General features: G+C 37.0%; 1 protein-coding gene across 2 annotated transcripts; it reads left to right on the top strand.

Annotated features, from left to right (window-relative positions):
- The first annotated feature begins 699 nt into the window (after window positions 1-699).
- SC5D (sterol-C5-desaturase) lies at window positions 700-13,072 on the top strand. Of its 2 annotated transcripts, XM_012729966.1 has the most exons (6): window positions 700-794; window positions 3,379-3,489; window positions 8,196-8,413; window positions 9,167-9,299; window positions 11,532-11,632; window positions 11,977-13,072. In XM_012729966.1, exons 3-6 carry the CDS (start codon window positions 8,204-8,206, stop codon window positions 12,430-12,432), a joined length of 900 nt encoding a protein of 299 aa, XP_012585420.1. In that variant the 5' UTR covers window positions 700-794; window positions 3,379-3,489; window positions 8,196-8,203; the 3' UTR covers window positions 12,433-13,072. The 2 variants fall into 2 exon arrangements, with proteins under 2 accessions (XP_012585420.1, XP_004689223.1); XM_004689166.2 differs by lacking the exon at window positions 3,379-3,489.
- The last annotated feature ends 3,081 nt before the right edge of the window (window positions 13,073-16,153 follow it).

Raw genomic sequence — 16,153 nt, 5'->3', positions numbered from 1 at the left:
TCTAACTATTCAAGTGAGAAATTTGCTCATAAAATGTCACATGTACCCACCCAGTTTCCGCATGTCCTTCTCCTAACCACTAATTTGGTCTCATAGTCTACGTTTATATTCTAGCTGAACCTCCTGTACGCTCTTGCTGCCTCCTGTATAGTGATTTTTTTCTTGCCTGTTTCTTTTTTATTGTAACATTACAACAGCATGCACGTTTCAGGTGTGCATCATTAAAAATCAACATGTGTTTACATGGCATTCGTTCTCCACCAAGCGCCCAATCACATCCTTCCCCACACAACTGCTCCCTTTCCACCTGAGAAACACTGCATAACAGAATTTGAGGCTTTCGCACACGCCACTCGCATTTACTAAAAAAGGAAACTTCAGCTCTTTCCCTCCAGGTGCAGCGTACTTAAGAGAATTATAGAACTGTCATCGACGACTCCGCGTCGCAAGCGACAGTGCCGGTCAGAGGCAAACAAAAACAGAACCTGAAACTCCATCCCCCGCCGCCCAACCACCGGCACCGTATTCGCGCCCTCCCAGCGTCAGAAGAAGCCAGGGGGCGTGGCCGAACCCGGCGCCCACGTGACCGCCGAGAGGTGCGGGGCGCCAAGTCGCGCGATCCGCCGTCATATCAGCTTATGCCGCCGGGCCCTGATTGGCTGGCAGCGCCGGCCTCTCTGCGCGTCACGCTGGCTACGCCTCCCGGCCGCGCCTGATTGTCTACCCGGGCTGCACACCGGTCCGGGTTACCTGGGGCCTGGCGGAGGCTGGAGATCGGGACTGGAGCGCTTTAGGTAGGGTTGACGGGAGCGCGAAGAAGGGAGGCGGAATCTGTCTGGGGGGAGGGAGAGGTGCAGCAGGAGGCGGATGGAGGGACGTTAGCCAGATGGGGCCCAGGTGGGGAAGTTCAGAGTGCGCCAGGTCCTTTCTTTTTCAGCACGCCGCGGGCGATTATTGAGTGCCACCTAGTTGCCAGGAGCTGGGCAGGGCCTGGGGGTATGTCGGTGAAGCTGACCCGAGGACTCCCGCGCCCACTAGCAGGAGCGACTGGCAGGTAGCCAGGCATCCTAGAGCTGGGATGTGATGGGGCGGGTTACGGGCTCGGCGGACTCACGTTGGCCGGGGCTGGCGGGAGGAGGGTTCGCGGCCGGAGTTTTCTGGTTTAAGGGGCCTTTGGACAGAGGAGGTGTGTGGAGGAGGCCCGGGAGGGAAACCGACGCACCGATGGGCGTGAAGAAAGTGGAAGCCAGTTTCCTGGTGGCTAGTGCGTCTCTCTTATGCAAGGGAAATGTGTCCGCTGAAGACTTATGCTTTGCTTTACGACGGATTTCCTTGCGTTTGGGAGGGATTTTCCTTTTTTGAGAAAGAATGAAAGCCCAGGAACTGGTGCTCGTTATTGACCTGACCGTGGTGGTGGGAACCTGAGTTACTGCAGTCTAACTAGGGCGGAGGGACAACAGCCCGCCCTTAGAGAAAACCAGAAGGAAAAGGAAATAATTTTTCGCTTTTGCATCATAAAGGGAAAAATCATGTCTGATGGCATCCTATGTGATCGCAGAATAAAGTTGGAAGAGATGCAGAAGAAAATATTACCTAAGTAGTTTCCAAACTGGGAAGGTTGTGGTTGCTGTGCAGTTTAGGCTGAACCTAGGAGGTTACCTTTCTCCTTTGTGAAAAACAGTTTCTAAAGATAAGCACCCTCAAAATAATTATATGGCCCGCAATCACTTACAGAGTGCTTTTCTTTCCATTATGTAATTATTTAACATGAGGTATTTGGAAATTTGTATGTGTATAACATCTTGAGAGATAATACAGTAGCTAAGAGAACAGGATCTGAAATATTCCTCCTAGCTGTAACTAGCTGTAACTTGTAACTTGACCTCAGTTTTCCTACCTATAAAATGGAGGCTGTGGAAGTACCCACCTCAATGTTGTGAGAATTAAGCAAAGTAATATATGAAAAATCCTTCAAATAAAACCTGGTTAGTGATAAATGTTAACTGTTGAAGTAAAATAGTAGTCTAATTGTGTTTTTATTAATGTGTTTTAAGAAAAAGTTTCTTTTTGCAAAAATAAAGTATTTAATAGAAGTTAGGGATAAATCCCTGTTTCAGTCAGGGATAAATAGGGCCCCTGAGACTCAAGTTTTAAAAAAAATTAATATCCAAAATTATACGTATTTGTGGAGTCATTTTAAAAAATAAAGTATCAAGAGGTGAGATAGTGGGGAAAAGATGCATAGAACTTGTTTGTAGTCCATGGACTTACCCCTAATTATAGGTGCTTGATTCTTAAATCAAGTGTTTATTTACTCCATGACCCTAGGCAAGTTATTGTATTTTCTGTGCCCAGAAAATTCTATAAAATAAAAGTAATACTGTACCTAACTCTTGGGGTTGCCTAAAAAGGGTTAAATGTGTTACTATTTACAGTTCCTAGTAAACATTAATATTAGTTACTTTCAGTTATTTGTGAGAAAAAAATCAAATGGCACCTCTGTTCAGCCTTAGGTTAAAGAAATTGCAACTCAGCTTTGACTTTCATAACATCTCCTACTTACTGGCTACCTTCTGTGTGTCAGGTGGTACCAAAGACTATGTACTTTATCTCTAACCTTTACAAAAATTCACAGCTCAAATACTAACTTCAAAATTTGAATTGCAGTTTTGAAATCATAGTGTAGTGTGTTGTAGTGTCTGATACTTGTTTTTTGAATCAATCATGTATGATAAAGTAGCTAGAAACATCTGGATTTTGGTATTAACTAAAATTTTTTTCCCTAACAAAGTAAGAAGAAAAGACGCATTTAACTCATACTACAAACAATGGGCTATATGCCCTTATAAATAAAGAACTTGTAGGATTTGATTTTAACAGACTTAGTAAAAATCTTGTGGGAAAATAGGCAAAGGGGAAAAACAGGTAATTCACAGAAAAAGGCAAAGCATTCTTAATATATGACATGATGCTCAGTCTCACATATAATAAGATAAATATAAATTAAAAATATATACTGAGATGTCATTTCTTTGTCAACAGGTTGATGAAAATCCAAAGGTTAATGATTTTCAAGGTTGTAGGAAAATAGACACTATCCTACATTGTCATGGGCATGCAAAAACATTCCTCTGGAAGGCAATTTAGTAATAGCTATCAATATTACCAATACAATTAATCTTTGAATTAGCTCTTCTGCTTATGGAAATTACTGTAGCATCATTTGTAAATGCAAAAGATGATAATCTATCCTGATATCGCTGTGTTCTAAGTAAACAACGGTGACATCACACAAAGAAACATAGGTCCAGGCCCCTTAACCATCATTTCAAATCTGGAAGGCCCTGCTAACCAAAAGTTTTTGTTTTTTTTTTTAAGTGGCAGGCAGACTCACTTGATGACAAAGCCTGACTCCAGCTGACTCAGTTACCCATTGTGTCTTGTTGCACATACGCCGCTACTGGATACTCCTGTCTCTGCCATTGACTGGTACTGTCTTAATACTTTCAGCTAAATTGTATGTGAAAATATTGCAAATAGTTAAAGATAACTTTGTAAATCACAGAATGAAAACCTCTGCCCTCAGTCAAGCACAAAGCATGGAGCTACAGTAGGCAGGTGCACGTGCTCTGACAGAAGGGGACTGCAGCCATTTATGACTTACAGAATGGAAAGATCGCTGACCCTGACACTCACCGTGAGGACCAAGAATTAATGATAGTGAGGGCAGCATTGCACAAGACAAGAAAAGAAGATCCTAACCATGTTTTGATTAAATGGGTTTGCCCAAAAGGAAGTTAGTGAATGCCAGGCTTGCTTTGTTGGTCAGGAAGCAAGCAAGGTCTCAGGGACTGCTTCATGCTCATGAATGTTAGTAATAAGAAGGGAGGATTCGGATTCAGAAGTTTAGGAAGTCATTTAAAAAAAACTCAAAATATGGTAGAAGTTATTTTGCTGAACTTGAAGCAGTTAAACATTACCCTGATGGATTTGCTGAGAGTGTCTGATGAAAACCTGAGTGCTGAATAAATTTGCACTAGATGGTGATGAAATAGTCCCATACGGTAGTTCACAAGAGAAGCATGACATTTTAATACTGCTAAAAGCTGATTGTTGTGGAGGGTGCTAGTGCTCCAGACATATAAAAAATAAAGTCTGCAGTGGTTATAAAAAAGCCAGTGCCTGCAGTGTTTGGATGAAGCTCCCCGGGTATTATTGCAAGAATCCTCTGACTGTGTCAGTAACATCTGTGCTGTTGTTGGTACAAGCTCTAAGTAGGCTGGCCTGGAAAACCGTGGAAGATTTAAAATTATTACTGGACAACTCTTGTGCATTCTCTCCTTCAACTTTGTTTTAAAAGCCATGTTTTTAACACTTACTTTTCCCCCACTTTGACTGGAACACAGTCTTCTCCACCAACCAGTGTTGCATTTTTGGGAAACAAGTGTTTGCGCTGCCTGTAGTACATTAATGCTTGAAAGGATGTTTGAAATCAGCGTTAATAAATGTTTTGGCATTTTTAGCTGACAATGAGGTTTGAAATTGAAGCCGCAGGTACAGGTTTTATATCACCAATGAGAAGATGATCCCTTCATTAATGATACCATATATTTTAACAGCTAAGTAGATAAGTCAGGAGAAGGTAACAATGAAGAAGTGATGCTTCTGTTACTTACTGTTTGAGTGATGGGAAATTGCTGGAAGGCTTTAACCATCTGACAAGTCATGGCTGTATTTGTGATGATGGCCACAATGGTCATGTCGTGAGCACAAATGGAACAATTGCTAAAGGCATAATTAGGCAATTAAACAGCAGTTGCTTAGGTAAAAGCATATATTGAGAATACAGATGGCATCGATAGAAATCTTTACAAAAGGCCCTCTTGGGTAGTGTTGCTTCATCCTTGAAAAGCTTGATCCTAACCCTTCATCATTGGCCACTTCCAACCTTATGTATGTTCCCTTCTCTTGAAGGTCCTCAAGCAACCAGATAGAATAAATCATTATTGTACATGTATGAACAGATGTAGCACAGGGATTTAACTTTGCTGGTTTTGGAAGGTTGCTGAATATTTTCCTATAAAATAGGTGTAAGTAAGTATTTGTAGGCTGTCTCAGTTCTACCATTTTTCGGCATAAATTATTACTAGCTAAATGAACTGTAATTTGTCTGTGTTTGCCCCACTTCATGTGTATAGTCATATGTTTTCTAAACACATATTAATATTTAATAGTAAGGGGAAGTTTCAACCTTTGGAAAAATTTAGAAGTTCTAAATTTCAAATACATCTGATGCTAAATGTTTTTTAAAAAGTAACAGATAAATATTAAAAGAGGAGGGGCTGACTATTGGAATGCCAGATTAAGAAATTGAGAATCTGTACTTCTCTATAAAAGCGACAAAACACTGACAAAAGTTGTCAGTCAGCTTTTATAAAACTAGAAATTAGCTAAAAGTGTCCAATAACCTATAGAATTTTGTTTTAGAAAAGTGACAACAAGCTTTGTCACATTTTTAAGTGGCTTTATTTCCACCTCTACCCCCAGCTCCCTGGTAGCCTTAAAACCAAACAGTCTTGCAGTACCAATGGCTCTGTAAAGTGGCCGCCTGGCAGCTGTGATGATGACAGGAGAGGTTTGCCCAGAACTGCTTCCTAAAACTCCTAACCCAGAAAATTGTCAGTATTTGACTTCTCTGGCAGTTCCCTGACAAATGCCTGATTCAGAGCCTGCTCCCATGAACACTCCTGCCCTCAGGGTGGGTGTCAAAAGCCCGCTGGGAGTCGCCTCACCCCAGAGCTGCAGGGAGGTGGTGTTACAGGAGCACAAAAATCTAAAAGGACAATGAGGAATATCCATGGGAAGCTTTGAAAAATTGATATTTTCTTGGGAATTTAGAATGAGCCCCACTAGTAGAGAGTACAGGTGTGCTCAGTTAGTCTGGGACAGCCACTTAAACAGCAGCAGGGAGGCCCAGTGGGAAGCTGATTTCTACAATTACCACATTATATTATTTTAAATATTCCCTTTTACACATAGATACACACACATACACACACACACATGAAAGCAGAGTGTGGTATGGCCTGTACACACAAAGCAGTCACACTTCCCGAAAAAGCCCCAACATTAAATTTGATGGATAGACCTTTGAGTTAGTTGCAATAAATGTGTCCAAACAACTATAGGATGACCAAAAGGAAATATGAAACTAATTTCCCACCAAATGGAGAATATCAAGAAAGTGCTAGAAGTCATTTTTAAAACAACCAAATAGAAGTTCAGAAGTCAAAAGGGTAATCACAGAATTTTAAAATTAAATGTTAGATTTCACATAAGTTTTGAGCCAAAGGAACAAAGCGTTAAAGAATTGAAAGACAGGTGAATTGAGATTATCTAGTCTGAGGAACAGAAAGAAAAAGAAAAAAAAAAATGAGCAGAGCTCCAGTGCCTTGAGCTAAACCAACAAGAATAACCAGCATGAGCATAATGGGGCTCCCGGGGAAGAGAGAAAAATAATCAAAAAGTGACTCTGGAGAAGTAGCCCCAGACTTATCAAATGAAAAATACTAATGTACACATCCGAATTGCTTGGTGGTTTGGACTTTGGGGTTTTGTTCATGATGGTGAAAATGTTCTGAAATTGGATAGTGGCCGTGATTGCACAACTCTGAGACTATGCTAACTTCTGACTCATACTGTTTAATAAAACAGAGACTTTTGTTGTGAATTATATCTCAATAAAATTCTTTAACCCCTCCCAAAGGCAAATTTTCTTTATAGAGGTAGATGGAACGCTCTCCATGAGAAAAAAAGGAAAAGCTGTCACAGTGTATATATACTACATGCCATATTTTTGTAAAGGAGAAACCCAAAATATTGTTGTTTGATCTTAAACGAAAATAACTTTGTAAGGATTTGTAGGAAATAATAAATTTGATTGTCCAGGGTCTGGAAATAAGATGGCGATTTTGGTGTGCTTGCTGAGTCTCTGGGAATTTGGGGGGGGAGGGGGATCTAGTAGAGGACATAAGCCACAAATAAATAAGTAAATTAGAAATAAAATTTTTGCTTTTCCTATGGCTGTTTTATTTCATAATTGAATGTTTATGTACATGGCCCAATGTGGACCAGATGAAAACTGTTTCAGTACCTGATATCGCACATAGATGGGGCAATTTCCAGACTGGTTTAGCCAGTTGTTGTTTCCAAGAATTCAGTTAGAAAGCAGAGATGTTTTAGAAACTGGGCATGTTTTCCTCTATAAGCTGTGAAGGAGGGAGTAGCTTATAAATGGTAGCTCCAGTGGTCAACTCCCCCAAACTGAGTGTGCTCTTGCTGAGCTCTGAGGCAGGATCATGAGTAGAGTGTAGACTTAAGAATTGCTCAGTTGACTAAAGTTTTTCTAAAGTTGAATCATCTGCAGTAGGAGTTGGCCGACTTGTCTTTTGAAGGACCATAGAGTAAATATCTCAGCCTTTACGGGCCATATTGTGTGATTTAGCCCCATCTTTGTAGTGGAGAAATTGCCATTGACATAAAAATATCTGGTCATAGCTGTATTCCAGTAAAATTTTTTACAGAAATGGGTTCTGGGGTTGACCCACTGGCCAAAGTTAACCAGTCCCTGATCTAGAAAATTGCTTGCGGTGAGGAGTAATGTATATTCTAGCTCTGCATACCAAGAGTACATCTCCCTTTGTCCTGTCAAATAAAATAATCGTTTTTCTGTCACAAGACCCAAATAGTCCCTGACTTCAGTGGTTGCAGCATGGATACCTTTTAGGCGATTGTTTTGAAGTCTGAGTTTTGCAGCAAAACTCTCTGCATTGATTCCTTTTAGGGGGTGCTACTTCAATTTACAACTGAAGGAGTAAGCCTGGACAGAGTAGGAAAGATCGCTGAAAGGGAACGCGATCTTGAACTTAATGCCACTTATTAAAGCGATCTTAGAGAAAAAAACTTCTGGACTTCATTTTCTCTGAGCTTTAATGTTTCATGTATAGAGTGAAGAGATTGAACTAAAGATATGATTTAAGATCCTGTATGACTCCAGAGCATTTCAGGGATGCTAGTAGCAGGCTCGCACTCCATAGGCTTACCAAATCAAGAGCTTCATAGGTAGTTGTCTGAAAAAATTTTGCTTTGAAAGTATCAGTGTGGGTAGATAATTTTTGCATTTGCTTATCTTTCAGGGGCTAAGATGGACCTGGTACTCAATGCTGCAGATTATTATTTTTTTACACCATACATATATCCAACCACATGGCCCGAAGATAACATCTTCCGACAAATTACTAGTCTCTTGATTATAACAAATCTTGGTGCTTATATCCTTTATTTCCTCTTTGCAACACTGAGCTATTATTTTGTCTATGATCATTCGCTAATGAAACACCCACAATTTTTAAAGGTAAGTGATTTTTTTTAACTCATCTTTTATAGTAAAAATAACAATGTGATGTGTTTCTGAACTTTTCAGATTAAATTGACTATAACCATTACATACAGGGCTTAAATCCAACTGCACATGAGTAGATACTATTTGTAGGCTAACCCCCTCTTCTCTTCCCTAAATGTAAAGAAATACATGAGTTAACTGTAAGCCTGTTATCTTACTAGATACCAGATAGAGAAAAATTTCTTTGCTAATGATAAATAAATGCACATATTTGTGTGATTGTTTTGGTGGTTGACATTAACAAACTGAAATGTTTTTGTCCGTGTATATTTTTCTTAGACTTGAAATTAGAACTCAGGAATTTTAGATTTGTTTTCAGTCATTCTTCCATTTTAGTTATTTTCTTCTGTTTTACTTATTTGTATTTGCCAGTTACTTCAAGAACTAAGTTAAAAGGGTTGGAGGCTAGACATTAATTTTAAAATACTGACTAGTATAGAATTAGGACTTTACTGTTTTGTGGGAAAAAGAAAGATTTCAGAATTTAAAAGGATTCTGTATTTGATTACTCCTCAATACAAAAGGAGTTTTTTCCTTACATACCCAGTTTCATATAATACAATTTTAATTGATTGTATTGGTTTAACAGGTTGGAAGTATACACCATCATATAAGAGTTTCAAAATCAAATCTAAAATAATTGTGTGCTAGTTTTGTTTAATACACAGATTGGGTGATTGTCAGTATTGGAAATTATATTTTCAGAATCAAGTATCCCGAGAGATTATGTTTACTATTAAGTCTCTCCCGTGGATAAGCATCCCCACTGTGACACTCTTCCTGCTGGAGGTGAGAGGGTACAGCAAATTATATGACAACATCGGAGAGTTTCCATATGGTAAGTAGATACATGAATGCCAGGCATACACTGGTTTCTATAAAGTACAAAACTATCTCTGATTTCTTATAAAAAAAAATTTGTCATTTTTGCAGTTGTTTTTGGTTTTATGCATTCATGTTATGTCACATATGTGCATTTCATTACTCTCCTCTATGGATTTTAAAGTCTGTTAGACAAGGTCATATGTGGCAAAGGGTAGATTGTTGATAGGTTCTTGCATTTGTCTTCTTTAATCTTTATTGAATTCAAGCTTCTTTTTAAAAAATTCAAGTGATAATTATATAAAATCAAAGTATATAGATTTTTTAAATATTAGCTATCTGGCTACCTAGAAACTAAATTTTTTGATACATTTTCCCATAGTCGGTGTTTGTGTGTTTTATTATTTACATTATAAAATTAATCTTACTGTACAGACTGATTCAGACTTTGATTTTTTTCCCTCTTAATATGTATGTTCACATTCTCATTTCAGTAAATATGAATAGAGCACGTTAGTTTTAATATCTCATTGTGTAGCTATTTTAATTTATTTAAACTCTAACTTTTAACCTTTAGATGTTGCCTTTTTTCCTATTATAAAGTCCTGCTGTGACTAAATTTTCATGAAATTCTGAGATAATTTCTCAAGGGGCATTCTAGTATCAAGTATTAGAAAGTAAGAATAATATTATCATTTATTGATTATTAATATGTACCAGCTATAATTGTAAGCTTTTTACTTTCATCAGTACACTTTATTCTAATTCAATTTTAAGAGGCAGGTATTATCATACTTCTTTTATAAATGAGTAATTTCAGTGTACAGAGAGTTTTAGTAACATGCCCAGGTTGTTCAACAAGTAAGTGGAGAATCTGGGACGAGAACCCAGGTATAGTAGCACTAATACTGCTCTCTAGGTAAGAGGTTAGCTACTTAAAGGAGAGGACATAAATTAAATACTAGGGTGATGAGTTGGCTAACCTTGAAAAAAGGGGATAGGAGTATGAGTCAAAAGGAGAGGGCATTTATTAGTAAAAGTGCAAGGTAAGACTTTCAAGATGTTGGGAAGCTGATATAATGTTAAATGTCAATTATATTGCAATAAAAGAACAAAGAAAAAAAGATGTTGGGAGAACATTGAGTCAACCAGCCTGGTTAACCAGAACAGATGAAGTTGAAAAGTGTTGGATTATGGAGTAAATAGGCTAGGCTTAAGATATTTAGTGGAAAAAACAAATTTCTGAGTAGGGAGATAGTGAGTAAAGGTGGTGAATAAACCTTCATTTTTGAGAAGATTAATGTGGAAAACAGTTAAATAGCATTATTCTCAGATTTGACCAATAAAAGTACCCTAGGAATATCTTTTATCTGTCTCAAACATTATTGGTAGGTTTTATTTTTACTTTTTTATATTTATGTTTGCAACTAAAAAAATTAGCAGTATTTTTCTGTCTGTATCTATCACCAATGCTTATATATATATAATTGTTATAATTGTTCTTATATCTATTCTTATTATCATTCTTATATCTAAGTCATTAACCCATTTTTTAATTCATGGAATAGAGTGATCCAGCTTCATCCTTTTACATATGTCCATCTAGTTTCCCCAGCACCATTTGTTAAAGAGACTCTCCTTATTCCATTTTGTGACTTCTTTGTTTAAGTTATTATATTGATATATGCATGGGTTTATTTCTGGGCATTTGCTTCAGCTTCATTGATCTTTGTGTCTGTTTTTTTAGTCCAGTGCCATATTAGTTTAATGACTGTGGCTTTATAATATAGTTTAAAATCAGGCAACGTAAAACCTACATTTTTCCTTTTTTTTTTTTATTTCTCAGAATTGCATTAGCTGCTTGTGTCTTTTATGGTTACACATAAATTTTAGTATTTTTTTTTTCTTGAAGACTTGTTGGAATTTTAATGAGGATTATATTAAATACCACCTTTGGTACTATAGTCACTTTAATTGCATTAATTCTCTCCATATATAAACAAGGAATATATTTCTATCTCTTTATGTCTTGTTCTAATTGAAAAATACTTTAGGTGGGACATTGTAACTTTACGAGAGGAAAGTGAAGAAATGACAGGGGAAATTAATTTATAGGTTATTGAATTAACCAAAACAGTTTATAGTGTTTGAATTCTAAGGTCATACTTTGCACTTAAATAGATGTGTAAATTGTAAACTGATCCTGGAGCTAAATCTTGGTTCTACTATACCCTATTTTCTCTTCTAGGCTGGATTCAACTTGTTATTAGTGTATTTTCCTTCCTCTTTTTCACTGACATGCTGATCTACTGGATTCACAGAGGCCTACATCATAGACTTGTATATAAGGTAGAGTCAGTTACAGCTGAAAGAAAAAAATGTACATTTGAGCTGCATATGATTTTAAATTCTGGTCTCTATTCCAAGAACTTCTGTCAGTTTAGTAAATAACTAAGTGGTCTTAGTCCTGACAGGTTCTGGGTACGTTTGTTTCTATTTTTTTATGGGTCATAAGGGCTGTGTTAAAATGCAATTACTTGAGGGTAAAGTAGAAAGACACTAATAAAATGATTTTGCTAATTTCAAAGGAATGCTATAGTTAGGTTGTTTCCAAAATAATGAGTATGACAAGCTAAGTTGATATTGCACTGGGGTAAACTTTTTGGTGCTAATGGTGTCCTTTTCTTCTGTAGCGCATACATAAACCTCACCATATCTGGAAGATTCCTACTCCATTTGCAAGTCATGCTTTTCACCCTGTGGATGGCTTTCTTCAGAGTCTACCTTATCATGTATACCCTTTTGTCTTTCCCTTACATAAGGTGGTTTATTTAGGCTTGTATATCTTAGTCAATATCTGGACAATTTCCATTCATGATGGTGATTTTCGTGTTCCACATATCTTAAGGCCATTTATTAATGGCTCAGCTCATCATACAGACCATCACCTGTTCTTTGACTACAACTATGGACAGTATTTTACATTGTGGGATAGAATTGGAGGCTCATTCAAAAATCCTTCCTCCTTTGAAGGTAAGGGACCACACAGTTATGTGAAGAAGATGATAGAAGAAAATCACAACAGCCATACAAGGAATGGTTGTGAACATGAAAAATTATTCAATGGAGAGTTTACAAAGACTGAGTAGATTATTGCTCATTTATTAAGTATTTTTAATAAGAAAAAATAATCTACATCCAGCCAGGAGACATAGCAAGTAAATGGTACCATTTGAAAATCAGCATTGAGGGTACTGATAAAGAATGATCATAATGATAGATCAAGAGGAAATCAATCTTATGTGTTAAAATACTAGGTATTGATCTAAGAGATGACTGTGTCTCTCTAGCCAGCACGTCTGTAATTTATATAGCCTCAACAATAATTTTTAAAATGCTGGAGAGAAGAAGTATTGAAGGGACTAGGTTATGTCCTTTGCCTTAATTCAACCACATTCATTAAGAAAAACTCATTGCGCTTAGTAACTCTAAGGCTAAGCACCATAATGAAATACTAATAAAGTATAAATATAAAGGTGATTCCTTGTTTCAGGAATTAAGTCCTCAGTGTTGGTAAAGTAATGACTACTTGTAATACTTTGTTCAAGTGGAAACATCAGTATGAACACCAATTCTGAAATAATATATTTGTGGCTATGTAAATGACCTACTTTATAGCAGGTGTAATAAGATTGTCATCTTCCTACACATAGGAAGCTTAATCTCTGGGGATATTGTCAAATGTTACATTTACTGATGAATGAATAAATAAACCAGTTTTTAAAAATACTGATACTACCATGATTTAATCCAGATGGGGATTATTTAAAGATTTTGATGGTTGTTGTTTAAAACCATTATGTAATAAGTATAAAATTATGTGAATCTAATTATATTTAGAGAAGGAAATTTGATGCCCCAGTAATATATTTGACTGTTGGTTTTTTAATTAAACTGATGCACTGCACTTTTGATATGTTTCAAAGTTACAAACCTATAATTTTCTATAAAAGGAAATAATTGCCAAATATTTAGGCCTATCACTAAAGGTTAGTTTTGAAGTTGTAATCTTCCTCCTCACTTTTACCCACTTTCTCTGCAAGAAGATTTAACAAATACTTTCTTAAAGAAATGTTGTGTGTTGTAACATAAATATATTGAAAAAACATGGTTTACAAAGGCACTCTATGAACTATTTATGTAAAATCAATAAAAGTTGATTATGACTATTATTAAACTGTATCAGTTAAATATAACAGCACAGAGTATTTATTGTACAAAAATTTGTGTTAATTTGAAACCACATTAATATTGTAGATTGTCAAAAATGCTTTAGAATGTCTCTAATCTCAATGTCAAGGGGATAAGGAGAAAAGGAGGTGTCACATTCTTTTTATTATATTTTATATCTTTTGAATATTCAACAGAGTCCAGTTGTAAAATTTGATGTTTGAGTTCCAGAAGAAAAACATTTTTCTCAGTTACTTTACCTAAACATAGTCATGTACCAGTTAGTATTCTGCAACTGGTAAAGGCCGCTCATGCTCCACTTTGCCCAAGAAAAAGCAGAAGTAAATTTTGTTTCCTAATGTTAATGACAACTAGTGAACTTTTACTTATATTGAGAAACTGTTACAAGTCCTGGAGATAAGGAAACTGGGACTCAGTTGTGTACCTTCCAGGATGATCTGTATCTCATGTCAACTTCAACGTGTGTGTTGCAGATTGTTGGGCAGCTTTCAAGTAGCTTTCATCTGTCCTTCTGAGACCCAGACTCTCCATCTTCAGGCTCAGCCTTTCTCAGTCTGCAGAATCTTCTTTGTTAAAACAGCACTTAAGGGGAAGAGGATGAAGTGCATGTGGAAAATTTTGTGTGACTAACCTAGTAGTTATGCATACCCTTCACCTCATATTCCTTCGGACTAAATTCATACAGTCCATCTAACGGAAGGAAATTCTGGGAAATGATATAATCGTGTCCCTAGAGGACAGGGTAACTAGTTTCTTGAATAACTAGCCAGTTTGCATACCTGTGTAATTCCTCTCTTTCTGAGGAGCCCAAATAGAGGTATGAAGAAGGGAATTCACCCAAAAGGATTTCAGATTATGCATGAGCCGGTTGTCTTAGTGTCCTTAATGCCATAAGTCAAGTACAAGTGTTAGATTCTGATTTTGGTGTAGCTAACAGAAAGAACATGATTTGCAGGGGCAGTTCAAAGTTGTTAGAAATAATAGATTTTTGTCTTCTACTCTTTTAAGTTTTAGTCTCATTAAGCAGTATTATGTTCGATAGTCCTAACATTTTTTTTTGTACATCGCATTCTGTTACCCATTGGAGGAATGCAAGGATTTCCAATATTTTTTGGAAGTCAGGGTAAAATCCTTCCCACATAGATACCATGTGAAAGACTTTCAACCTTGACTTTGACACAGATTACTTAAATCAGGAGACAATTAAAAGACAAATCACATTTATTTGTGATGAAAGAGGGAATATAAATGAAGGTAGAGATCCAAGCTGTATACTGAATTGCAGGATTTTTATCTTGTTTTTACAAGGAGTTTTCATAGAAGAGGAAAGCCACATGAGTTGCCTTGAAAAACTTCCCAGTGTACTGACAAGGTTCAGCTAGTCTTGGCTATCGATAATTGGCTGCTGAGTCTATCTCTAGATAAAAAGTCCATAATCAACATCTCTTTTGACCAGGGTGTTTGTTTTCCTGATGGCCTCTCAGAAGGTGGAGGGACAAGATGAGGTAGACAGTACCTCTGAAATAGCATCCAACCTCATCTGGGTCCATTCTAAATAATGTCTTTTATAAAAGCCCTTTACAGTAGTAGACAGAAAAAGAAAATCAAAATCACATTCCACATTTATGATAGATACTGAAAAATGGATGGAGTTGGTACAAGAACACATTTAAGAAAACCCGGAGTCCTTTACTGAGTCCTCGTCTGCCCCCCTGTTCTAGAATTCTGAATGCTATGAATTTCTACTTTTCATCCCCTTGTATGTTTTTCCTCTTAAAAGATCTGTCAGGAACAAATTTGGAGAGAATTAAGACTTTGCAGTTAAATACATGGGGTTTAGAATGGAGGTAGACTATACAAAGTTGAAGCCTAGAAGGAAGACGGAAAGTACAGTAATCAAAGCCAAGAAATTTGGAATTAAACCAGATGCATGAGAAGTTTGAAGCCATGAGATGGCAAGGAAGGCATTAAAAATATACCCAAAGAAATCAATTTAAGGGGAAAAGAACTTCCTGACATCAAACTTAAAACACTTGACTACTGGTGTTAACATCAGCACCCACAGCTTTCTTTCTAACAGCTGTGATAATACCTCATTTATTCTAGATCCCAGATTCCTTAAGTAAAGACCGTGTAGGATGTGGAAGTAACCCACTGATTAGGGTTAGATTAAGAAGTGGTGGTATATCCACATCACAGAATATTCTCCAACTATAAAGAAAGACATAATGTTGACCTTTAACACAAAACAGAAGGTACTCGATGGAATTATATGTAGTAAAACAAATCAGAAGACAAATAGTGGATATTGGTACATAAGTGAGTAAAACAAGGAATGTGGACAAATTGACAAAGCAAAATATTTATAAAACGTAGCAGACACTGAAAAATGATGTGGTTTCTGTAGTTAAGAGAAAGGAGGGAGGAAGAAAGGATGTAAGAGAAAGCAGTGGGGCAAGAAAACCCAATTAAAAAGAGGCCATGTGACGGTTGTCACTATAAGCCACGTGCCCTTACAAAATGTCCAAGACATTGTTGAGATGTGATCCTTTGCTGGATGAATGACTGAAATGGAGGGCATGACAATAAGTATCCAATAAATATTTAATGAACTAGTTG

The sequence above is a fragment of the Condylura cristata genome, unplaced genomic scaffold (genome assembly GCF_000260355.1).
Source record: "Condylura cristata isolate star-nosed mole 26May11 unplaced genomic scaffold, ConCri1.0 scaffold00025, whole genome shotgun sequence".
In the NCBI taxonomy this organism is placed as follows: Eukaryota; Metazoa; Chordata; class Mammalia; order Eulipotyphla; family Talpidae; genus Condylura; species Condylura cristata.
The sequence above is the reverse complement of the archived record's forward strand: the minus strand, read 5'-3'. Positions and strand labels throughout refer to the sequence as shown.

Coding starts and splice junctions, on each gene's coding strand:
- SC5D (XM_004689166.2), top strand. CDS start 8,204: ATGGACCTGGTACTCAATGCTGCAGATTATTATTTTTTTACACCATAC. Junction 8,414..9,166: donor AACACCCACAATTTTTAAAG/GTAAGTGATTTT, acceptor TTATATTTTCAG/AATCAAGTATCCCGAGAGAT. Junction 9,300..11,531: donor CATCGGAGAGTTTCCATATG/GTAAGTAGATAC, acceptor TTTCTCTTCTAG/GCTGGATTCAACTTGTTATT.